The sequence below is a fragment of the Squalius cephalus genome, assembly GCF_949319135.1.
Source record: "Squalius cephalus genome assembly, chromosome: 25".
Taxonomy (NCBI): domain Eukaryota; kingdom Metazoa; phylum Chordata; class Actinopteri; order Cypriniformes; family Leuciscidae; genus Squalius; species Squalius cephalus.
The window spans coordinates 11,699,837-11,726,725 of NC_137146.1; the positions used below are offsets into that span (position 1 = coordinate 11,699,837).

The 26,889-nt window shown below is 37.2% G+C and overlaps 2 protein-coding genes across 2 annotated transcripts; both read left to right on the forward strand.

Annotated features, from left to right (window-relative positions):
* Positions 1-7: 7 nt before the first annotated feature.
* Positions 8-2,090, forward strand: c1qtnf9 (C1q and TNF related 9; the record flags this gene model as incomplete). The annotated part of the gene is made up of 3 exons (XM_079863468.1): positions 8-194; positions 447-509; positions 1,321-2,090. 3 exons carry the CDS (start codon positions 8-10, stop codon positions 2,088-2,090), a joined length of 1,020 nt encoding a protein of 339 aa, XP_079719594.1.
* A 3,442-nt stretch (positions 2,091-5,532) lies between these two features.
* Positions 5,533-26,848, forward strand: spata13 (spermatogenesis associated 13). The gene is made up of 14 exons (XM_079862666.1): positions 5,533-6,061; positions 13,555-14,988; positions 17,022-17,060; positions 17,790-18,245; positions 20,297-20,441; positions 20,586-20,704; positions 20,962-21,141; positions 22,227-22,412; positions 23,467-23,646; positions 23,741-23,973; positions 24,204-24,333; positions 24,649-25,021; positions 25,107-25,181; positions 26,253-26,848. Exons 1-14 carry the CDS (start codon positions 6,053-6,055, stop codon positions 26,432-26,434), a joined length of 3,741 nt encoding a protein of 1,246 aa, XP_079718792.1. The 5' UTR covers positions 5,533-6,052; the 3' UTR covers positions 26,435-26,848.
* Positions 26,849-26,889: the final 41 nt, after the last annotated feature.

Here is a 26,889-nt window from a genome sequence, read left to right on the forward strand (position 1 = left end):
GAGGAACATGCTCTTTCCCAGACAGATTTGTATGCTTTTTCTAGTTGTATTGATCAATGCCGCAGAGCAGAGTGTTCCTGACAAAAATGCTGGCTGTGTGAACGGTCACCCCGGGATCCCTGGAGATCCAGGACACAATGGAATGCCAGGTCGGGATGGCAGAGATGGGGCCAAAGGTGATAAAGGAGATAGAGGTAAGAATGAAAGTAAAAACGTCTTGACTCCAGTTAATCAGTCACCTTTAAGCTAAGTTAGATGTCAGATAGGTACACAAATTAAACATTGTAAAAAAAATTCTTTGGAAAGATGCCATACTGTTTGACATTTAAATGTTGAAGTCTGAGACACTAGCATTGTTGATCAGATTTATATAATTTTGACCTCTTTACATGCAATGTGTTTCACACAATACATACAAAAATTACAACTTTTTATGTTTTCTAAAGGTGATATAGGAACATGTGGAGAAGCTGGAAAAGTCGGACCAAAAGGAGATAAAGGAGAACAGGGTAAATATTGTGTGTGTGTGTGTCCTTTTCTAAGTTCTCCCATATGGCAAAAAATATTATATTATAATTAGGGCTGTCAAACAATTAATCGCGATTAATCGCATCCAAAATAAAAGTTTGTTTTTACATAATATGTGTGTGTACGGTGTATAATTATTTTCTATATATAAATACACACACATGCATGTATATATTTAAGAAATATTTGCATGTATATACTGTGTATATATATTTATATTATATATAATTTAGATTATATATAAATATTTTATATATAAATAACACATTTTTCTTAAATATATATGCATGTGTGTGTATTTATATATAGAAAATAATTATACTCCATACACACGCATATATTATGTAAACACAAACTTTTATTTTGGATGCGATTAATCGCGATTAATCGTTTGACAGCCCTAATTATAATATAATATTATTTATTCCAAAAATGGCCAAAGCATATTTCTATTATTAAAATCTAAAATATATTAACATAAATATGTTTTGATACGTTTCGGGTAGTTATATTTCCTCATATATTTACTGGCCATTTATTTTATATTTTCAATACAAATATATTTGTATTGTCCAAAATATATTTTAAAAAAATAATTTAGCTTTTACCCAAAATTGCAAATTAAGATTTAAGATTGCAAATATATTTTTTTGCCTGCCCCTTAAATAACATTTTATAAGGTTTAACTGTATGTATATAATTAAACATGTATGGATACAATTCAGTTGAATAGAATAGAGTAAATATTAATTTCATTTGGCTGCTGTTATCATCAGATTGGTGCTTTTTCAGGTGTTCCTGGCATAGCTGGTGTGAAGGGGAAGCGAGGAGACAATGGAGAAAGGGGCCCACCTGGCAAAATGGGGCCCCAAGGCTTCTCAGGGCCACTGGGCTTGAAAGGCCAGAAAGGAGAACTTGGTTTGCCAGGACCACAGGGCATCAAAGGGGACGTGGGTCCTATAGGCCCTGAAGGACCACAAGGAGACATTGGCTATAGGGGAGACAAGGGCATACAGGGTCATTTGGGGCCCCCAGGGCGACCAGGACCAAAAGGTGAGTTTGGCCAACCAGGTATCAAAGGCAGCATTGGTGTTCGTGGTGAGAAAGGGTCAAAAGGGGACATCGGGGAGCAAGGTCCAAAGGGGGACATGCCTGAGATACCAAAAAGTGCCTTCTCAGCTAGACTGAGCGAAAGCACCAAGTTACCTGCCACTAATGCTCCAATTCGCTTTGATAAAATCCTCTATAACCATCAGGGTCACTACGACGCTGAGACCGGCCGCTTTACTTGTGCCATCAGCGGAGCATATTTTTTCTCCTACCATATCACTGTCTTCTCTCGCAATGTCAAAGTGGCCCTGGTGAAGAATGGTCAGAAAGTGATCTACACTATGGACAGCTACCAAGCAGGTGAAGACCAGGCTTCCGGAGGGGCAGTCCTAGCACTGGAGGTCGGAGATAAAGTGTGGTTGGAAGTGGCTGGTAAACTGCTATTTAACGGGTTATATGCAGATGAAGACGACGACACTGTTTTTTCTGGATTTCTTCTTTTTGCAACCTAAAGATGCTGCCCCGAAGAGGAATACAGTGGTGCAAAACCATGCAAAAGAAAATATTTTAAATTCACTAAACGGTGTTATAATTTTCAATTCAAATATAAATCATCCTTTGTGCTTCTTAGATCCATCTGTGAACAAAAGCTTAAAATCGGCATGAAATGGAATTTGCAATTGTCATTTTTCCCTATTGTGATGCTTATCTGATTTAAACGGCTTCTCTGACAAGAAAAACAATGAAAGGCAGGACTTTTGTCCATTGGGAACTGATTGGGACGTTGTTTGCTCTCATGTGAGAGACAGGTTGCTGGAGAAGAGGGATTAATGTCCCACCCTCACGCTGACGCACACGCCATCAGAGAAGAGATGTCATTGCGAGGGGGAAGTGAATTTAATATTTTGGATGAATTATTTGGAATCTAAAAAAAAATTATGTGCATGTATAAAGTCACATTCAAGTCAAAATCACATTTATTAATAGCGCTTTATACAATACAGATTGTTTCAAAGCAGCTTGACATTAACAAACAGGAGAATTAGTGCTGTAAAATTAATCAGTTATGAAATTAATTCAATTTCAGCTGTAAAGTAGTGTCATTATTCAGCTCAATTTAATTGTTTCAATTTGGTTCAATAACTATGTCAGAGTTGCACTGTTCATAAATTATAAATGTACTGCATAAATGTAGGCTAAATGTAAATTATGGCATGAGTTCAATTCCGATATAGCAGCTCTACAGCAGATAATTGTGTCATTATTCAACTTAATTCAAAACATTGTTGATTCAATAAAGTTCAAAATCTGTGTCAATGTTTGTTCTGATAAACACTGGAATATATTCCATAAAAAAAAAGAATTGTTAATTTTGAGTCTTTCAAGGTCATGCATGGGGTTGACTGCTTGTGGGATAAATTTGGATAAACATCTGCCAAATGTGTAAATAATATGCAGGCTCATTGGAGAATTTGAATTTACCCCTTGGCTAACATTTGTGCTTATCCCACTCTGTGTTAAAATCATTTTGGACGTACAATGAAGATAGGAGGCCATAGGGTTAGTTAACCCATTCAGACCCTGCGTCCATTACAATGGACATCACATGTCAACCCCCCTTTTTTTTACTTCTGGAGCATTTCACCTAGTTTAAAGCCTGCAGTCCATTAGATTGGACGCTTGTCATCCAATCAAATGGTAGTAAAGCTTTGCATGTAGTAATTATAGAAAAAAACACTACTTTGAAGAGAAGCATGTCAGCACTTCACTCCAAACACAGAAGCAAGCAACATTTTCTGTGGTTTTATTTACTTTTTTATGATATGTTTGCCAGTATTTCATAGTTTGTATGTAAAATAGAAAGACTGAACTTATTAATTAAAGTTAAAAATCGATTGTAGAATTTCACATTTTAAATCAGGATTTTTTCAAATGTGTCTGTCCATTAGAATGGACAGTGGGTTCAAAAGCCTGTTACTGAAATCACATTCCAGTAATTGAAGTCCAGTAATGCTGATTGAAATTTCTTATATAAAAATCTATATCACAGTACCGATACATTTTTTTTTTACTTTTTCATATGCAGAATATATAGTTCTTGAAGTGCTTGAACATATAGCTGATGGAAGTATCTCAGATGTTGACTTTATGTGGATTGATGATGAGGAAGATGGAGATGTAAGAAAAATATCCGTATTTAAAACTTTATAAAGTAAAATGACTAGCTTCCGGCCAAACGAAACATAGGATTTGACATAAATCGAAAGCGTAACTTGAAAATGAATTATTTTTTCTTACACGAACGCATCGCTTCGCTTCAATAGGCCTTTATTTACCCCCAAGAGCCATGGAGCACTTTTATCATGGATGGATGCACTTTTATGGACTTTCAAAACAGAAACAACCATTCACTGCCATTATAAAGCTTGGAAGCCAGGACATTTTTTAATATAACTACAATTGTATTCGTCTGAAAGAAGAACGATGTCATATACACCTAGGATGGCTTGAGGGTGAGTAAATCATGGGCCAATTTAAATTTTTGGGTGAACTATCCCTTTATGGGTATAGTACACCCAAAAATGATATTTGTCGTCACTTACTCATCCTCATGTTGTTCCAAATCTGTATGAGTTTCTTTATTCTGCTGAACACAAAAGAAGATATTTTGAAGAATGTCGGTAACTAGACAGTTGACAGTATAGCCATTGATTTCCATATTTTTTCCTACTATAGCCTATATTTCCTAATAACTACATATTATATTATTGTGATATAATATTATCATTATTAGTAATTATTTTGAAAATTATAATAACATTTATCAGTAATTTCTCAATATAGATATTACAACACCGTATAATTAATTACAGCAAAAGCAGATCAAATTACAAAATACAGTACAAATACAGTAAAGTACTATTTGGTAGTTTACAGTACTGATCTTGTGTACTGTAAAGTGAATTACAGTACATTTACTGGAAATCAAAATACATGCATCATGCATGGCAACCGTGCTGCCAGTAATGTACTGTAGAAATACAAGAAAATCGCTAACAGAGAAATTGTTTCAAAGATGCACACAGTAAATTACTCTAACGTGAATTCGTTGATTGATTCCTAGGTTTATTTTGTTATGAATAAACAAATGTGCGATCTATAAAGCAAAAACCTTACAATTAAAGTTGAAATGTTGTAATGTTCAAGTTTTTGATCTAAAAAAGAAAGATTCGCAAAGAAAATGACTCTAACATGACCATATTGATTGATTCTAAGATATTTAGTTTATTACAAACAATGTGCAATCTGTAAAACAAAAACCTCAAAATTAAAGTTGAAATGGTATACTGTTGAAAGGTTTTTGACCTTGAGAAAAAGCTTTAAGTATATACTAACAATTTTTATGTTTATTATTTAATTTTATGTTGGTACATTTTTGTGAAGTACACCTGTTTTGACGTAACGTCCATTGAAATGGACAAAAAAAATTACAATTAAAGCAAAACATTTTTTTTAATTTTTTTATTTGGTCTCATTTATAGAAGCCTCATGAGCTGGGAAAATGTACTTTTATATTTTTCAGAAACCTAAAACATAATTCAGGTCTGAACGGGTTAAGCAACTAACTAGCAAACACTTAGCACTGTGCTAAAACCACTCAACACAATTTAGCATCCATTACACACTGGTATCCAATCTGGCGAGTTTTACGCTGACAAGTAGCACTAACATTTTTCTTAAGAAAATCTAAAAACCCTTTTTAATTATATTTAGTAACTTAGGCAGGGCAGAACATAAGCATAATGTATTTGATTTAATGGCTGAAACAGGTCTGCGGTCGTGATAGTCAGGACATATTGAGGAGATTGTTTTCTAAATGTTAAAACAAAAATAATTACAGGACACTGTGATATCAAGCATATTGATATCGCTCTGGTGATTATGGCTAGTAGCGTCCCGTGGGCAAACTACAAACCGCCCTGTTTCTCCGCCCCCGAAGCAATCAGATTCAGCGCAACAAGTGCACTGCACTGATGCTGTCCTGTCGCGACGCTGCCTGGAGTCATGGCTCTCTGGCTGAGCTTTTCCACCGCAGCGAACCAACTCTAAATTATCAACTGAGGCTGTTTTGACCCGCAAATCTGCTTCGTGTCCGGTTGGTTTCGGTCATGTGCCGTTAAATTGCCTGAGGGTGTGCTCGAGCCACACACTTGGAAAGTTTTCCGTCCCGGTAGATCTGTGACTACGGGGTGTTTGTTCTTGTGAATCACGCAACAGACGCACTATTTGCTGTTTTTTTGTTCACTATGTACTTTCGCATTCATCACTGGTCTATTTAACGATTTTCGCTTAGTTAATATGCGTAATTCGTCGGACATTGGACTGTCGGAGGAGTTAACGTTAGCCGCGGCTGACTGTTCAATCGAAGCAGCACAACTGTTGTGACACCGGGCCAAGACACCACTCAAGAAGCATGATAAAGGTAAGATTCCGCGTCTAAATAACACATCATTTTTGGGTTTATTAAGAGGGGAGGAATTAATGTTCTTTTTATTATTGTTAAAATTAGACTATATATATATGTCACGTGAATTTAAAATGTGCGTTCATAAGTTCGGCAGCACTTTATCATCTTGCCAGTGCCGTTGGGTTCAAAAAAGAAGCTGAAGGGAGGAGGGGGTATTGTGTATGCGTTACTATCCCACATGTTGCCATAGTGATGTGGGGGGTGTTCGAGCGCGCAAAGCTTGTAGGGAGATCGGAGAAGACGACGAGGAGGAGGAGGGGGTTGGTTGGGGTGGCGAGGTGCTTCTTAAAGAGCTTTATGCAGAGACTGAGTTAATTAAACTCACAAATAAACGAGAGCTTTTTTCTTCTGGGGAAAAAACCCAACTCTGTAATCGCCTTCATTCATTCCAGCAGCCCGCTCTTAAACCTGAAATATTTGTTTTGATCTGTTCTGTACTGCTTGAAAGGTTTTCTTTCTATCCAAAAGGGATATTTTTTCAGCTAAAGAAACAAATATTTCACTCAGCGTTTTATAAATCTCTGCTTCTCAGCCAGGGACCCGGGGCCCACTAGGGGTCATCAGCAACGCTGCTGGAAAGAGGGGGAAAAACCGGCTTAAATCAGGTTAAAATGGTATATGCTGTTCTTAACTGGTTTAGCTGGTCTCACAGTCTGGCCAAGCTGATTTTTAGCTAATTGGTCAGCTCTTTTAAAACCAGTGGGAGACAAGTAAACTTTATTTATTTATCTAAAGTGAATTTATTTATTTGTTTATTTATACATTACACTACCCTAATTAAAGTGTCTTTGGTCAGCTTGCAAGCTTACATTATATATTTTATTTTAATATATTTTTTCTCAGGAAATATTTGAGAATTAAAAACAATTTGAGGCCTGGAAAAATATTAAAATGTCATGAAATATTCTATAATGAACTTATATATTTTATTTTTAGTTATGCCAAGCTCTAAAATATCTTATGAGATCTTACAATATCTGTAAAATTATATTCAATTATATTATAATTAATTATAAGGTTTAAATGATTAAAACCCTTATCCTGTAATCACTAACAACTGGAAAAGTCATGGAAATTCATCGATCAAAAAGTGTGAGAACATACAGTTCTCGAAGCTTCTCAAATTACGAAAATAATCAAGGTTAATTACGTTAATCCATAACGTTTGAAAACAAGCAGCTTTGTCATCATTACAGCCAAAGCACCAGAATTAAAGTATCTTAGCCTACGTGGGGGGCCTTCGAAACACTGTCTTTGACAGCAGGGGTCTTCGGAGTACAGAAGCACTGTTATAAATGCCCTGTAAAATTGATTCCCTTTAGGTTTGTAAGCAACACATTTCTCATACTTTAATATAATGTCTAAAGTCCACCACATGTTTGTCATGTGTGTGCTGCAGTTGGCATCATAATTTATAACAGATAAAAGAAGATTGCCAGAAAAAGAATGTCACTGAATTTGTAATTCACGATAACAGTTTTGTTCTATGTACTATGCCCAGCACTTTCGCTTCTCTAAACAATTGCTTTGCTTTAAGACATCAACACGTCTGTGCTGGAATGCACTCCTCCACACATAATGAGAGAGTATTTCTTATCACAAGACACGCATAAGGAACTTTTAATGCCTCACTGGGTGCCTCCTAAGCCACGACTGCCGTAAATCTCACTTCCCACGCCTCTTCTCAACTATCTCACTCTCTGATACAACACAAAATGCATTAATGTACTAAGTGTTTAATGGAGTTTTGCCAATAGAAAGCATTTGCTTGAATGTGCTTTTGTGTTAAAGTCATATTAGCCATAAACAGTTCCCTGAATTCTATGCATGCATACATCCTAAAGGGATAGTTCAAAGATCTGTCATTATTTACTCACATGTCATTCCAAATCTGTTTGACTAACTTTTTTTCTGTGGAAAACAGTAAATGTTTTGGGAAATATACTGGCTGCTCCAAAATGACAAATAAAACACCATCATAAAGGCATGATCACACCAAGAGTAATAACTATAACGAATAAAGATATAGCCTACCGGTAGTTCTAAAAATCATTCTAAATATAAAAGAACAGCAGAGTCCAGACAACAACTGTAACGATAATAAAGGCACAGAGGAACGATATGATGATATATTGGAATCACTTTCAGAACGATTTTTTTCCAGCTGATGAATGATAACAACAACAGCCAATCAGAATCCATCCTGCTTTAAAGAACGCGAGCATTTAAAGGAGAACTCCGGTCAATTTTAACATTTTACATTTTAGTTACCTATGATCACGCGCGTGAACTCGGCAATCGATTACTTTGGACTTCAACCGAAAACAGGATGTAAACACAGGTATTTGCGCTGGCTTAAATAACATCATTTTTATACATATCTTTCACATCTACTGCAGTCAGATTCACTCGTGTTCACTCAGAAGGAATCACTCACATTTTCTGTGCACTTGTAATGACACATCAAGGATGTTAAGAGGCTAAAAGCAGGTTTAAAACTTGCCCCATTGAAGTCAACAGGGTGCAAATTTTAAAAATAGAATAACTCGGTGTAGACAACACCGATTTTTGTCATTGTTCTCTGTATTGACAGCACTCCAAATGTACAAAAAAATGAGCTCAATGTTAAAATTGACCGGAGTTCTCCTTTAAAGCAGCAGATGACTCGCTATAATAAACAGAACGTTATCATCCGCTGGTGTGGGCGCTATAGATATCATTATAGTTATCGTTATAGTTATCTTTACAGTTATCCTGGTGTGAACGGGACTTAAACATAGGCTACCATAAAATTGTTTCATATGACTTTTGCGCTGTTTTACCAGTCTTAGAGAAAATGTGATGGGTTTGCATGAGGAAAAGACAGAAATTAAAATTTCTTCTACATCTTTTTTTGGTTGGTTCATTAGAGTTCACAAGAGAAGCAGCGCTGATTCACGAACAAATCATTTTTTGAGTCGGATCTTATTGAATCACCGTTGATGCAATTCACAAACTAGACTGATTATATTTCAGCTTACTGATAACTGGCCAGTCGCAATGGTTCACAGCCCACTGCAGACTATCAGTTTAACTTCTTTAATTCTGTTTCTCACCCAAAGCTATCATCAGCAGACTTGTAATACAGTATTGCATCCTTTTTAAAGCTTGAACGCTTCAGTCCCCATTCATTGTAATTGCACAGAAAAGAGTAACCCAATTCAGATCCAGTCCTTTAGTGTTCTACACAGGTTTGGAATGAGTATAGAGAAAGTTCTGACCTTTCCAAATAGCATAGCACTGTTTTTCGCAATTGCATAGACATGTCATTGACATGTTTTCCACCAGTGGACTTGGAGTATACAAATGCAGGTCATGAGACAGGTGAGATGAATGTGGTGTCAAGTGTAGCATTACTTGACGCTTCCCATGCCTGAAGCAGGCAGGGTGTGTCTGCCTCCTATGTGTCTGCATCTTGTTCGCGCTGATAAAAAGGAGAACTGGGTCGTAATGTGGTAGGTAGTATCAGTAACCAAACAAAAAAATAAATCTTTGCTCTCGTGGTCTTTCTTTAATACGCCAAACCTATCAGACTGATTTAAGGTTATTGCTTCAGTGAGCGTTTTCTCTCTCTCTCTGCATATGTGTGTGTGAGTGTGTTGGACAGTATGCAGATATATTGATGCTAGTCCAGACTGATAAAGCCTTATAATCAGATTAGGACAGGGAAGAGGGGTGCTGCACATGTTATCATGTGAGTTTGAGCGAGTGCAGTCTTGTCTTAAGGGATGAGGAAAGCTAGAGTCCTTTAGCATTTTCACTGTGAAACTCTTTCAGCCAGTGGAAGGATCATCAACGGGTGAGTCAAATGAGATTTTTTACTCTCACTTTAAACCATGAAACACAGGATAATCAATAAGGATAAAACTAAATCTGAAATTCTGGATGACTAAAGGGCGTGTACTGTTGCCATCATAAGCCAAAATGAAAGAGTAAAAAAAGTTTTTTTCTTAGTAGTTCAATAAAGAAAGCATTGACATTCCATAGTGAAGTGACAGCATGGCAAGACTTGCTCATCTTGATGGGCAGATCATTAGAACTGGTGTGGTTGGTTATTCTTAGGAATGTCCTTAGTCAGTAAGCATCATTTTGGGCTTATGTGCTTTTATTTGTGCTGTACTAAGTCATCCTTCACTGTTAAAACCTTTTGAAAGGGATAGTTCACCTTAAAAATAAATATCCTGTCATTATTTATTCACCATCATGTTGTTCTAAACCAGTATGACTTTTTTTTCCTCTGGAAAGCAGAAGATATTTTGACGAATGTTTCTGTTAATAGAAAGTCAATTGGTTCCAAAACAATGAAAAAGTCATACTGATGACATGAGGATGAGTAAATTAATTTTTCTTCCACGATTTGGGGTAAAATTCTAATTGCGATTTTTCTAATAAAAATTGTGATTGTGATTTAAAATGCAATTTTTTGTTTTGTTTTAAAGCTCCAGGTTTGCTGTGCTTGTTTGTAGTGCTCCAAAAAAATGGCCAAAAATGTTGTGGTTATATATCATAATGACTAAAAGAAATAAGTATTATTTTTTTATTACTTCTACTAAATAAAATATTATACATGTAAGACTGTAAAATAAAAAATGAGTACAACTAAAATGACAAAAGGGATATTTACTTAATCTCGCAGGAACATTTAACTGTTACGAGGTGCCGATTCATTTCATATGAATTTGGACGATGTGAACATATTCCTCCTTGTGTTAAACCTCTTATTTAAGTAGTTTGATGTCTGGCACAAGGAAGCATACATTCGCAATCCTCCTCCGCCTGGAGTTGGAAAATGAGAAAATGAGTTTTTGACTGCTGTCTGTTTGCGACATAAAAGCGTGCGTGGCTTTAAGAATGTTGAGTCAGTGTTTAGTATACTTGCATCGGTGCATATTAGTTGTAGGTGTGTTTGGGTGTATTAGAGGCTTCCGTAGGCATGCTTGTGTTTATGTTTGTCTGAGTTTAGGGAGTTTTGTTTGAGCCTGACTCCAGCTGGTAACTGCACAGAGGTTGTTTGAGCTCTTAATTAATTCTTACTCCGCAACAGTGATGATACAGAGGAGGAAGAGTAGGAGAGAAGTTCAACTTTAAACTCGGATACGTTGGACATGTGAGTAGACTGAGGAGTGACTTGAAAGTTGAATTAATTGCATTCTTTCAAAGCTCTAGTTAAACAAAAAGGTCAGATGGCAGCTTCTTCCTCATGCCTCGATGGAGCTGAGTGCTAATGGGTAGCAGGACTTGAAGTGATAGAGATCAGCATTTGAGTTGAAAATTGAGCTAGAATCAACCTATACTCACACAGCAAGACAAAAAGTCAAAAGGTGCATGTGGTTAATCTATATACGGTGGTCCCAGGAAGTATTTGAACACTCAAGCCACACTTAATGTATGAATGTTTGCATTAGATAACAAAACCTCAAACAAAGTGGCATTTATTTTAAAGATGGCAGAAAACACAGTTCAAGTAATACATGTCACAAACATAAGTACAAGTACTTAATTTGGCTTGGTACCAGCTAATTAAAAACAGTGCTTGTTGGCAGGGCTTGACATTAACTTTTTTGCTCACCAGCCACTGTGGCTAGTGGTTTTCCAAAGTTACTAGCCACTCAGCATTTCCTCTGGCCACCATTTTGACATCAATACCATGGGGAAAAACTCATGTATATATTTTTAATATTATCTCATAATTTGGCAGCAGTTATATTAGGCTGCTGTCACTTTAAGACCTGACGCACAGACCCATTATACTGTTACACATGCATTTTATTTCTCAACTGTTTACGTTTATTTAAAACACAACTGACTGTGTTTACGTGCATATTCACCAAGGCTGGCTTTTGGACATTATTTTATGTGTACTTATTTTGTCCATTTTAAGTTACTCCATTTATTACTGAGAGGCAGCTTTATGCACGCGCACTTTGGGAGAGAGCACAAAACTGCGGGAATTAGTCAAATTATGCGCAATACGTGCAATCCCATGCAGAAATTCAAGCCCTGTAACACCAACAATATTCATCCAGAGCAAATGAAACAAGTGAGTGAGGGGAGGCGGGTTTTTGTGTCAACTCGCTGTCGGAGAGATGAGAAAGCACAGCTGGTATTGTGTATCTATTCTGCTGAAAATGAGTAGGCTATTGGAACGTTTTCAGATATTGCAATATCAAAAATCTGTGTTTTTGACAACACTGCATTGCACTTAGTTTATTCTTTCAGATGACTTTTTAAAAATGTATTATATATAAAATTCAACCCGCCAAAGTGGCTAGTAGGAGTGACTGCATTACACGCCTGTTACATAAAGTTAGTTATGAGGAAGGGTGTAGCTTGTGACAATACCACTCAGTTTGATATTTTATGTATAAATTGTTTATAACTTGTACACAGTTGGTTGACTCTGAACAATTAATTGATCATAAAATATATAATGTCAAAGGTCCAAAGCTTTGATTCTACATGAAAAAGATTGGGAGATTTGAGAATCAGCTCAGGGAGGTAAGACTGGATCACATTTCGTCTATACTGTAAAAAATATATTGTGTATTTAATTTTTAAAAAATTCACAGCAAGTGCTATGATTTATTTTCATCTGTGTTGTGATTTATTCACATTTGTGAGCTTGTCTGAGAAAATACAATATTAAAATTGATGCGATTTATTTGTGATTAATCAGTTTCAGCATATCCTGGTATCTCTGTTCATTCTTACTCTGCAACAAATGGGTTAAAACAGCTCAACCTCCTAAGGTCTACCCCTCTCTCTTCACTCAGAATATGGCTAGAAAATCCTGGGCAATTTATTACATTAATCACAATGGATTAGGGGTTTTCATTGCCTAGTCATGCTTGCAAAAGCCTTTCATCATTGCGAACATCACACCAGGCAACAACGTCCACACCCTGGTAGGGGGGCCTCTCTTTCTCAGGAATTTAAAAAGCACAGCCTACATCTTTTACAGGAAATCTTACAGCACTTACTGTAACCTACTCATGAGCAAAGCTCTCATGCTACTTACCGACACCCTCCAATTTGCCAGATAAAGGCATTATTCATCCATAGCAGGAATGTTGAATCTTAATTTACACCTGTGTGTGGATAAGTACACTTTGAATTACTTCACCTCTGCTGAGTTTAAATATTTCATAGGTCAAGTAAGCAGACTGATAATATAAGGAAATAGTTTAAAGTTCTTTCATAATGTGACTTATCAAACTTATGGTTTTCACAGTGGTGTTGTATTGTTTCATTGAAGTGTGTTAAAAGTTAAGATCTTCCTCAAACAAAACAGTGGGTCATTTATTGTCTCACTCCACGTCACATGCTTTCTTTGTTCTTTGTTCCCAGACTTGATTTAAGTTAGTCAGCTTGTTCATTGAGATTGAACTTTCTTCAATCTGGTTCTGCAGGCACCTTCGTCGGACCCGCAGGGATCCTCTCACAACAATGACCCGCAGAGTGACTATTTCACAAAGGAACAGCTGATGAATCCAAGTCTGAGGTCAGGTTGTAGGGTCCAGGTGCAACCGGTGCTATCTGAGCCTTGCTATGAGGAGAACCATCTTAACAGACTGAATTGTCAAGCCCAGTCCATTCCTGTGATTGCCGATGGCCAGGCCAAGCTGTACCCTTCCAGGACTGTACGTCTGTTTTCCACCCAGACAAAATGTGAGGACAGTAGAGGTCCACCTGTCACGCCACAGGCTTGGTCCGGATTGGCTGGTTTCCGCGTCATGGGCTCTTTCAAAAAACTACGGACTTCTGTGCTCCAAGGAATCCAAAGCCGGAGCAATGCGATGGCAGCCGGTCAGGAGAGAAACATGTCCTTGATGCTTGAGGATGGTGCTAGTTTCTTAGTAACCAAACGAGAGGTCGCGACCAATCAAACCCAGGAATATGACAATGGGACGAATGGGACGTCTCAAACTGGGAAGACGTCCTCGGTTTCAGATGAGGAAGATTGTGAGGAGGAAAAGGGTGGGTTTCAGAGGAATTCCCACTTCTCTCAGAGCATGCGCAAGGCTTATGGGGCAGGACGGATCTCATTGCTTGACATAGTCAAGACAGAGAGCCCTTCCACCAGTGAGCCTTATCCTGGCAACACTGTGGAATCTGTTGTACCTTGTAAGAACCTTGAGACTCAAGAAAATGTTCTCAAAAGACTAAGCAAAAGTGCGGATAATCTACATGTCTTCAAGAGCCATTTTAGACGCAAAGTCACCTCAACTGAGCCACAGAACCCAGAATGCACCCATACTATAATTCTTCAAAGGACCACCAGTTCCTCATCGGTTGACTTACAGGAACATGGTACAGTTAGGCATCAAAGCCCCATGAGGACACAAGGACATTTGCAAAAGCTTGTCGGTAGTTTAACAGACCTGACTGTCAAGCGTAAAAACACACCAGACCCCACTCCCAAAGTACCGCTGTCACCTTTCAGTAGGCTACACGATGACTACTCCCGCAGAACTCCCTGTGTATCCATGAGTGGGCGTCAACGGAGGCCTTTACCCACTCCTAGCAAAGCCCAGCAGGCCAACGCTCATGAACACATCCCAACTTTACACCCCACTCCCTCCTGCCTCACCGTTTATAGCTCCACCCTAGATGACTCTCTGGAGCCTCCTAGCAAAACAACAGCCCTCATAAGTGACTCTGTCCAGGTGGCTGTGTCCTCAACAGGTTTCTGTTCAGATGCCCCAGTCTGTCCACTGGAAAAATACTGTGAACCTATGGAGTGCCATCAAAATGGAAAAAATGACCACTACTCTCAAATGCCAAAGCAGTGTTCAAGTCCAAGTCAAAAGCAGACAGTCAATGGCCTTAACGCTAACTTGGAGGTAAGACACTCTTATGACCCCATATTGTCGAATTTAAAATTTTGGCCTGTATCTACTGACAACATTTGTGGCATAATGTCAATTACCACAGAAAAAATGTGGCTTTCAATATAAAAAAAAAGTACAGACAGTACATGTGTATTCATAGTTATAATTGAACTACAGTATTTTTTTTTTGCACAATCGCGATACAGTTTGCATCTCTTTGAATGATTAAATTTGTGCGTCAAATTGTCAAGGCTAATTGTAGTAATTAACATGTATATATTTTTGTGTTATCTAGATTTGTTTATCCGGACTGGTACAATTTCTGTCAGACTAAAGCCTCAGGTATACTTCATTGTCTGCGCTCCTCTCCTTCTTCAGCATAATTTAGTGTGCAAGCCTGTTAGAGTACACAAAGTGCTTAAATCACTTGCACGTGTGCTGTTGTCTGCAACAACACAAAAACTGGGCTGTGGACTGTGTACGCAGACATAAGCGGACTGAACTGATAACAAAAATTACGTTGAGCAGACAGTTCGCAAGCCAGAGCGGAACGCCGACAATGGAAGTATACTTTCGGTGTAAAGCGTTTACCTGACATTTTAGGAAGACTACAAATTATTGCTGTAGTCATTCTGTAATCAACCCTTTAATGTGCATGTAAATGTACTTGCTTACAATACAAGTACACAAGGCAAGGAGCAATAAAATACACACTGTATAGCAAAACAAAATTGTAGCTTACAAGAGACTAGTGTGGTGTTGGTGTAATTACTTGCTTACCAGACTTTTCAGTGTAAAATTGTCCATTATTTCTTCGCATTTCAGGACCATGTAAAACATAGAAAATATTTACTTTCAAAGTGGAGAACTTTAATGGAGAACAACTATAAGTTCGTCTACCTAAAAACAGGAGTCAGTTTAGACTACTTACAGTACAATTAAATAATTTTACACACCTGTGATCACTATTTTTTAATATTTTTAATATAATTTCCTGTAGGACATTATCCTATAAATGCTATTGGTAGCGCTTAACTTGTGTTGAACATGGAAGATTACAATAAGACATGCAGTCTGTGGCCCAAAATGTTTCGGAGCCAGCCATTTGTGCATACAGGAACAAAACTGGAGAAATTTTAGTTTGCGCTTATAATGTTACAATTTGTGCCTAGGTTAGCTTGGTCAGATTTGCTGTGCACTTTCATATGTAACTTTTTTGTCTCTCCTCGAGACTATATTGATTACCTGTTTTTGTTGTTGTTTGAATTAGTCTGACTGATGATGAGCAAGGTCGGACAATGACTTTTCTTACTGACTGTCAGATTGTAGATGTCAGATGAACCATTGCCATAAAGTCAAAGAGGACATGGTAATCTTATTCTAAGCATTTAACTGGAATAGACCAGTTCATTGGATGACCTTGACCTTAACACAGGAAGTCATAAATTACAGTAGACAGATTTTTGTCGAAGCATTAACTTTTGTGCTTCGCGTCATATGTCCACACAGGTGACCCTTGTATCTGATGATGCAACCACAGCCTCATTCTGATATGTTTTAGTAATCGATCAGGACAAACCAATGCATTTCATCGCTCTGGCTTGATTAGATCACCCCCTCCAAAAAGTTTTATTGGATGACTGACGTCTCATTTGGCTGTACATCCTCTGAAGTGGTACATTGCTACAGTGTCACATGAGTTGCTCAGCTGTGTGGCATACAGCAAGTAGAGTTAATCATTAGCCGGATTGCTTAAACGCAGCTCTTGGACCTGTGGCTGGACACGTATCAACAAGGACAGTCTCTCCTCCCCAGAAGAACCACCCAAGGGTCGAAGTCCAGTAATCAAACCAAGCTAGCTTAGGCGCAAATGGACTCCAGTAGGTCAGGGAAATATATTAGAAAGATGTAGACGGGCTACAGCGAGCCAAGCTCAGCGAAACTTTATTTTGCTTTCTATTTGTGTTTGTTTGTGCATTGATGTGTTTTCATATATACGTTGCGTCTTCCTCACAATGGTGCTGATTTATTGTGTGCCTTTTCAGTGTCTATGGACTGAAGAGAGAGAAACTGATGATCTTGAGGTAAGATCTGTTTTTGTGTGTATTTTATACAGAATTTACTACATGCTGACAGCAAATATTACATCAGCACAAACTAGAAAATTAAAATGTGCTTATATTTCTTTTGTCAAACAACATTACTGTTCTTAAAATCATATTTCTGAATCCATCTGGGCACTGTCACATGCCTCATTTGTCAAATTGCGAGAATAATAACCAGTAATTGTTTCATCGTATTCAGTCATTTTCTAACATAAGTGCGTCTATGAATTCACAGTTATCACTGAGTAACATTTTATAGCTCAATAATTTTCTGCAATTATTGCAAATTAAAAACAAACAATACTGTAGTGCATTGCAAGTGTCGGCCCAAATCCGGCCCACATCTGGTACACACGGATTCCACAAGTGCCAGATGTGGGCCGGATCTGGGCCGAAACTGTTGCTGTCTGGTTAGATAATTTGCCTCTAAAACCACTTTTGTTTTGCTATGATATTTATTTTTTAATATGACTTTATTTGTTATATGTTAATCATTTAATTTTAATTAATCGTTTAATTTAATGAATCATTAATCATTATTCATCACTCTTTAATGAACTAAAATCTCTTTAAGGTTTGTTATAGTTTTTGTATTAATCACTGGGTCTTGAACACATTAATGTCCATGGTTAATATTTTTAGATCATTCATCAGATGTTGTAGGCCTTGAAGAATAAACTAACTGCTGACATTTGATTTCTCCTCTAGGCTTCATCAGATGACCTAGTCAGAAATGCGTTTCTCAAAAGTGATGAGATCTCAGCCACTGCTGCTTCACCTGTCACAAACAACTGTTCCTCAGAATCCCCCTTGGCAACTCCAACAACACCAAACTCTCCAGCCTTTTCCAGTGACTCTCCCACTTCTGTAGTGCCTAGGAAAAGGGCAGGTCGCTCCAGACCCCGTCCAGTGTCTGACTATGGCCATCTGGCCAGCACAAAGTACTGCATCCCAGAGGAGGACAGGGAGTCTGAGAATATGGACTACACTTCCCAAAAGGACTACAATAGCAATGGCAGCTACATAGAGAGCGACAGACCTGAGAATGGTCATGTGTGCACTCAGACAGAGAGCAGAAAGAGACGTCCCATCTCTGTTAATGGAGTGGATCTGTTTTCATCCCCAACTGCTGAGCAGAAGGACGACACTGAAAGTTTGCCTTCTGTAAGACCTATTGCACTTTTTCTTTCTTCTATATTTTGTTTTGTTGTTCAGTTTCTGCACAATTTTTGTGACATAAAACTGATTTACAAAAAAATGTTTCAGAACAGATTACCCAAACACTTCTCTCCATCTTTTATTATTTGGACAAATTATTGTCCAGCCTCATTGGTCAAGAGTCCAGTTCAGAAAAAAAAAAAAATCTGATTGGCTAACAGTTTATTTATTTGCTATTTATTTATGCCTGCGAAGGGCTGTCACAGAGACAAGTGTCAAGATGCAAATTACAGTAGCTTTAAGGGCCTTTTTAATGTAGAGCATTTGAGACCTGACAGGATAATAGAGAGGGGCTACATTGAGACATGATACAGGCCTGATTCAAACCCATGTGCCTTTGAGTACTACAGCTACTTATGTGTCACCAGCATGTGTACTTCCCACTGTGCAATGGCTCTGATAGGCCTTGTGTACTTTGAAACCTGCTTACATTGACATTTATTTTGTGAGTAGATGCTATACGATAACAATTAGTTAACAATTTAGTTAGTGTATTTCGTACAGTGTTGGCTGATGAAAATAATTTACAAGGCTATTTTAGAGGTTATGTATCACAGAGGATCAGTCTTTAATAAGATACATGTTTTGGTGATCTAAACACTAATATGATCCCATTAGGTCTCTCCCTTGGGGTGTAGCATAGCATTATGAGTTTATAATGTCATACTTCAGGTGGTTTGACAGAACTTTTCAGGCCCTGAATGTAACTGCTTTTGTTCTTTATCAACAGTGTGATCCATATGTTATATAGAAATACTTTGAAGACAAGCTGCTTTGGGTTGGGTCATTTTAACGATTCTGATTCTGCTTATCGATTCCTAATTTCGATTCCAATAAGGTAAAAAAAAACAAAAACCCCAAAAAACTTGGATATCAAGTCTTATTGCAAAACATTTAATTGGAGCTGAAAACCATGAACAAAAATCAACAGGCTAAACACATTTACACAAGGATCTTTTGCCAATAGTTTAAAAATACCTTTAAAAAAACTAATATAAATTTCAAGCATTATTAAAGACAAGTAAACACTCAGTAATCAAAAAAGAACAAATAAACAGATTAGCAATCGAACAAATAAATACAACTGAACAAAGATATGATTTAAATAAACAGTGTTTTAAGTTTTTCAGGAATTCTGGTACAGAAACTGTAAATGTAAAATAACACTGTATATAAATAAAATATACATTACAAATATAGTTAAAGTTATTCAGTCAAGAACAGCTTTGTGTTTTGTTGTTTGATTAATGTTATTATAGAGACGGAAGCAGGAATATTAAGCTGCTGTCATGTTAAGAGCTGCACGGATCCAATATACTGTTACACATGCATTTTCATTGTCAACTGTTAACGTTAACTTAAGACATAACCGACTGTGTTTACGAGGTTATTTTGACATATTTTTGTGTGTATTTGTCCGTTTAAGTGTAAAAAGACACAAAAGAGAACTCAGTTTAGTATCGCACATCATACATTATGAGCTATAGGCGGCTTTCTGTGTGTATAACGTTTTGGACGTGTGCGTAGCACAGAACACAGCGCGTTGTTTTAATGGTTTGCCATGTTTAAATTGTAATTATTTATACATCATATCAAGGTGGTATTTAGGTTTTTACTAATGTTTATAATTATAATAATGATAATGTAATAATTATTACTATTATTATTTTACATTACAGTAATAATAGTTTGGTTGGAAATGTGCTTAATTAAAATGTCACAATGAACAACAACAACAAAAATCATATATTTTTTTCCTTTTAATTTCTGGCAAATATCATCTAAACATTTCTTTGTGAGATTCACCATAAAATTCAATGTTATGCGTGTAATGTTATGTACTTGGCCGAGGGGACAACTAGCATTTCAGTGTTTATTATCTCACAGGTCATTGTCCTGCTCTGAACAGTCACTGAACTCTGAACAAAAGGCCTGCTGGATGGTGGGCTCCTTTTAAGGCTGCTGATTAAAATCTAATCTGTCATGTTTTGTTTCAGCCGGTTTCTCGTCCTCCAGTGCCCTCTCACAGAGTGCCTCCATACCGGGCGGTGTCTGCCCGTCTGAGACCCTGCGTCTTCTCCCAAAGCACACCTATCGGTCTGGATAGGATGGGACGGCGCAAAGGGCGCAGATTGCTCAGTGGTTAGTGTGTTTTTGTTTATATGCATATGTGTGTGTGTGCACTTGACCTACAAACATGAGGGGCTCAGTGTTGAGATTGTTTCGATGGAATATTGATTCTCTCGTGCATAATTCCTAAGCTCATTCAGTGTGGTTGTATTATAGATGGCAGCTCTGATGCAATGCTCGATGACAGTGTGAGTGAGGAGGACGGCAGCTTTGAAGAACTGACTGAAGGAACACCATATCTCCAACCAGAAGTTGATCTTTTCACTCTCAATCAGGTTGTGAAAATTTTTAAATTTTTAAAATCATTTTTCTGCTGTTTTCACTTACAGTCTGCTATACAGTCCAGGTCATATTTTATATTCTGTGTATCTTATCTGTTTAGTCACGTGTTTGTATGCAGAGTTGTTTTACTGTATATACTCGTCACACACTTCCAGTGCATGATGTCACCCTGTACTGTTCTTATCATATCGTTTTATCTGACCTTTAGCCTCAATATTTTAGCCTGACTATAATCTTTCTCCTTCTCCAGTACATACACTCAGGCCATGCCGTGTATGCAGAGGCCCTGTGGGATCATGTCACAATGGAAGAGCAGGAGCTGGCCTTCAAAGCCGGGGAGGTGATCCGGGTTCTGGATGTTCGGGAGCAGGACTGGTGGTGGGGGATGGTGGGCGACCGCGAGGCCTGGTTTCCCTCCAGCTTTGTGCGGGTGAGTCGCACTGTGAGCCTCTTGGAGTAATGAATGTGAAACAAAAGCTAGTTCAAACACACAGAGCTTGAATGTAATAATTAAACGCTTAAACCTAGTAAAGGCCCTAATATACTCACGGCAATGTTGTTTTTTGTTCTACGCTTAGGGGTAAAAGTTTAAAATGCCTTTGCAGTGGTATACTGTTAGCAAACATCCCGATGCCATCCACGCTGCTAGAAACAGCATTTAGTTGAATATGTAAATATGTGCGGTGCGCTTTCCTTTCAATCGCAAAATAAATGCACAACAAAAATGACCGGTGAGAAAACAGTGGTTAAGAAAGCATCTAATCATAGCAATGTGGATATGTTTGCATGAGCTCTGCAATTAGTTTTTCCAGTCACGTCACGTTTATTTATATAGCTGTTTATAAAATAAATTGCTTTAAAGCAAGCAGCTTTACAGTATTAAACATGAAAAGAGAGTGTCAGTGTCTCTTTCAATTAGAATGGGCTTTATTGAATCAATAGGTCTCATTGAATCCACTTGTCGGAGAAAGTTAACGGTTGTACAAACTGACGGCGATATCTATGGACTTTTAAGGTAATCAGCAAACTTAGTAAGTTATTTTTATTGTTGCCGTTTTATCTGATTTTAAATATCTAAATGTTACAAAACTAGTCCCAAAACTCCCGATTTAGTTTGAAATGAGGTTAGAACAGTTCATTTTTTTTATTTCGCTTGAACTATATCATGGCCCTGCACGGTTGCTCCGGGTGACCCAAAAGGAAATGACAGACGTGTCATTATGGATGCGTGTGCTGATTGACCGGTTGGAGGAGATGAGGGTGTACAGAATGGTGTTTTATTGTTTCAGCTCTAGATTAATGCATTCCATTGTAAATCTATGACTCTTTAAAAATCCAACAAGATGAGTCAATCAGACACAAAGAGGCCGTAGGTGATTTGATCTAAACTTCTTGCAGAAGTGGATTAACCAGTTGTCTCAATCACTGTTGATTGTTGTATTAAAATTGCGCTTCATCATGGTTGCCCTCAGTTTGATCCTCTGGAATTAACCGTAATGATATGTTGTCGTCAAGGTTCGAGTGAATCAGGGGGATTCGAGCAGTGACAGCGTGGAGAGCGTTCCAGATGCGGAAGAGTCCGTCCCATCAGATGCACACAAACAAAACTCAGAGCACAGGAAGCAGATGAGAGCCAATGTGGTCAAAGAGATCATGGACACAGAGCGCGTTTACATAAAACATCTCAAAGATATCTGCGAGGTGAGCCTTCATCCCAGCCATTTCACGTTGACCTTCTTCTGTAGTTTGTTTTCTGGTCTGTGTACATGCACATCATAAAGGAACCCCTCTTCAGTTTAGCCTGAATGGTAATCAGTCTCCTAGGCCTATCATTTTAGATTATGATTGAAACACTTTTGCCCTCTTTTAGATAACATTATCTCAGAATATAGGTGTAGTACTCGGAGTAGTAACTCCACCCTAGAGGAATGCAAGAATACTATTATTACTATTAGATATGGGCATTCAGATTTTGTTTTTGAAAGAAATTAGTACTTTTATTCAGCAAGTATGCATTCAATTAATTAAAAGTGACTGTAAAGACTTGTACATTGTTACAAATAAAAAAAAATTAAACATTGTTTTTTTTTACTTTTCATCCGAGATTCCTGAAAAGAAAAGAAATTCACGGTTTCCACAAAAAAATTAACCAGCACAACAATTGTCAACATTTATAATAATAAGAAATGTTTCTTGAGCACCAAAAATATATTCAAATAGAAATGTTTTTTTTAGTTATTTTAAAAAATATAATAATATTTATATTAACATTATTATTAATATTAACATTTAAAAAAAAATCTTACTGACCCCAAACTTTTGAAGAGAGGTGTGTATACTCTATACTAAGTATTATGATGATGATGATTATTATTATTGTTTTAAGTATTTTTTAGACCTTCACCATTGCATATAATGTAGTTTCACAGTAGTATGATAAAGTGTGGTCATGTCACTTCATCACATCACAGTGTTTTTTTTTTTTCGTTTTTTTTCATTGAGTTTGTACTGAGTTGCTTGCAGTAAACTCAGATCTATATGGCGTTGACAAATGTCCTCCTGATATTCTGTGAAAACTTCAAATTTGCATAATAGTATCCGAAAATAGCCTGGATTTAGAGGGAACCTTTCTCATTGCTGACCTCTGCTGGTCAAATGCTTCAAATATTTTTAGGGAAGGAAAACTTTCCAAAGCAAAAATCTCTGAATGAATATGTTAATTTTGTTGTTTCATAAAAATCGTTTGTTGTTTTAGGGATATATCCGTCAATGCAGAAAGCACCCTGGAATGTTTACTGATGCAGACCTAAAGACAATCTTCAGCAACATCGAGGACATCTACAGGTTCCAGAGAATGTTTCTCAAGGACCTAGAAAAGAAATACAACACTGAAAATCCTCATCTAAGTGAGATTGGCTCCTGCTTCCTTCAACAGGTACCTTTACACGCTCAAGAACATTCCTTACACGCACAAGAACGTTTTCCTCACAAATTGCACGCATTTTTTCACATCTTTTTCTCTCTGTCAGGAGGAAGGTTTCTCCATATACTCGGAGTACTGTAACACGCATCCTGTGGCGTGTGCTGAATTACAGCGATTGATGAAACAAGGGAGATATAAACACTTCTTTGAAGCCTGTCGTCTCCTACAGCAGATGATCGACATCTCCATTTCTGGCTTCTTACTCACACCAGTACAGAAGATTTGTAAATACCCTCTTCAGCTGGGAGAGCTTTTGAAATACACACCCAAAGACCACAGGTAGCTCAAAAGTTCAAAAGAACAGCATTTATGTTTTGTAACATTATAAATGTATTTGATAACTGTCACTTTTGATCAACTTAATGTGTCCTTGCTGAATAAAAGTATAAATTTCTTTAAAAAAAAATAAAAATAATTCTCACTGACCCGAAATTTGTAGTGTATATTTTTACATTTTTGTATCAAAATGATCATAATAATAATAATAATATAAAACAAATTCTCCTCAGTGACTACGCAGGGGTGTGTGCCGCACATAAAGCAATGAAGAACGTGGCAAGTTTGATAAACGAGAGAAAAAGGCGACTTGAGAGCATCGACACCATCGCTCACTGGCAGGTGGCCATCCTCCACTGGGCGGTCAGTGATAACACATATTTACACTGTGGTCAACATTACTTAAACACTATTTCTGAATTATTCAAGGCCTATCCTCTCTGATCTTTTTGTATAAAGAAATTTGATTTGGCAGACGTGTGCGTGTCTAATGCAATAAGATGTTAATTGGATATCATGTTGATCTGTTTATTAGATTACTTATTAGTTCATACGCTGGGTCATTCACAGGGCTAAATGTGGCTTTGTGAACAATTTATAGAACAATAATTTCAGGTTTCAAAGCTTGTTTGAAGATTTCAAAGTTGTTTAAAGCAACCCTTTTTTCACTTCCTTTAGGGTGATGATGTGTTAACGCGAAGCTCCGAGCTCATCCACTCCGGCGAGCTCACGCGGATAGTACGACCCGGTAAGACGCAGCAACGCAGCTACTTCCTGTTTGACCACCAGCTGGTGTTCTGTAAGAAAGACGTCCTGCGGAGAGACCTGCTGCACTACCGTGGCCGTATGGACACAGACCTACACGAGCCAATCGACCTGCCTGATGGACGGCACGCTGAGCTGGGCCTGCTGAAGAACGCGTTTCTGCTACGGCATGCGGAGAACCTGAACGTGCTGTGTGTGCTGTGCTGCAAGAAGAACCAGGACAAGCAGAAGTGGCTGCAAGCGTTTGCTCGAGAGCGCAGACGGGTACAGGAAGACCAAGAGATGGGTGAGTCTCACGGCTGAAGGCATCGGTAGGGATAAGAATATGCCAGTGAATTCAAAGTGAATTTTTTTTTTTGGTCTCTTTTCAGGGATGGAGATCACTGAGGCCCAGAGGAAGCAAGCAGTTCACAACGCCAGGAAATCTAAACAAGGCAAAATGAAAAGTATGTCCAGTCTTTCAAACTATCTTTGTGCGGGTTATAATAGTTTTAAATGTAGTATTTATTTATTTCTATCATATTTTCATTTTATTTGTCATTTTAATTCAATTTTAATTTTGTTTTTCAAATTTTATTTTATTTTATTTTTGTTTTAATTCTGTCATTGATAGTTATAATTTATTTTCTAGTTTCAGGTTTAGTTTTTATCTTAAGATAGGATTTTGGATTACAGATGTTTGGATTTTTGGACTTTTTTTGAGTTGCTTTTAGACTCATGAAAATGTATTTTAATTTACTCTCAGTTTTCCTTTAGTTTTCATTACAGGAAAGTATGTGTAATCAATGGTATTTTATTTTAATTTGTCTTTGTATTTTAGTTTAGAGATCATTAGTTTTTATTTAAATCTTTTTTTTTTTCAGTTTTCTATTTTCAGTATTTATTCTAGTTTTGATATTTTAGGGCTTCCAAAGATAATGCTCTTACTGGTATCATTTAAAAATGTTAAATTAATGTTAGAAAACTGTTAAGTGTAATTTCTAAATGCATTGTAAATGTTCAAGTTTTATATATATATATATATATATATATGAAGAGTTCAGATGCAAAAGCCTGAAGTGCCATCTGAAATTTTCTTCTAGAATGATCATTTTTATCAAGCTCGTATATTTAAGTTAAATAATTTCACTTAAATGACAATTAATAGGTAATCTTCATTGCCATTTAAGTGAAATTACTGAACTTAAATATACGAGCTTGATAAAAATGATCATTCTAGAAGAAAATTTCAAATGGCACTTAGAGGCTTTTGCATCTGAACTCTATATATATAGTTTTTTCCCAGTTATGTTAGTTTAATTTTTTTTATGTCTATTTCAGTTAACAAAAATGTTTTCATTTTGTTTTGATGACAATGACACTGGGTCACAAAATTTCTATCTAATCAATATCTCATGTATTCATGGGGAACTGAATGGAATCTCCAAAAACTGTTATGATTACATTTTAATAACATGTCAAATTACCAACCTAATCTGAAGAAGTCATACTCACATTCTGTGTCTGTCTGCTTCCAGAAATGAATTATTCTGGTCACCCTGTTCCTCCCCACCATCAGCCCCTACATCCTCTCCATCAGCGACATGTGACCGTGCCAACCAGCATCCCCCAGCAGCAGGTCTTCTCTTTAGCAGAGCCAAAGAAGAAACCGTCTCACCTGTTGTACTCACTTGCACGCAGTGCCCTCTTCAGGAAATGACAAGAGACACTTTGTTTTTATGTCATACTGAAATGCATACACACTTATATACGTATAAGTAGGCATGTGTGTGTAAATGACATGTGTGCCTTAGTATAAAGGCTTGTTATTTAGCCTTAACTAAGTCAGTGTGTTAGTATGGGAAGTGTTTATCTTTTTGTGAAGAAGCTGCTTCCCTTTGGGTTTCTCCTGTTCGTCGTCTCACACAAATGTGTCTTTTATGAGTTATATTCAGATTTTTAGCTACATGACTAAATAATTTTATTGCTTTCCATGAGGCTGGAGCTTTGAAAGGTGTAAAAAATAAAACTGCAAACACTAACCTCTACCATGTTCTGTAAATAAAGTTGAACCAAATATACACAGTGCCTGAATGTGTTCAAATATATAAATCTAAGGGTTTTATTTAAGTTGCATGTGTTTCAGCATTCTCTATTATTATTCAAAGAGGTTGA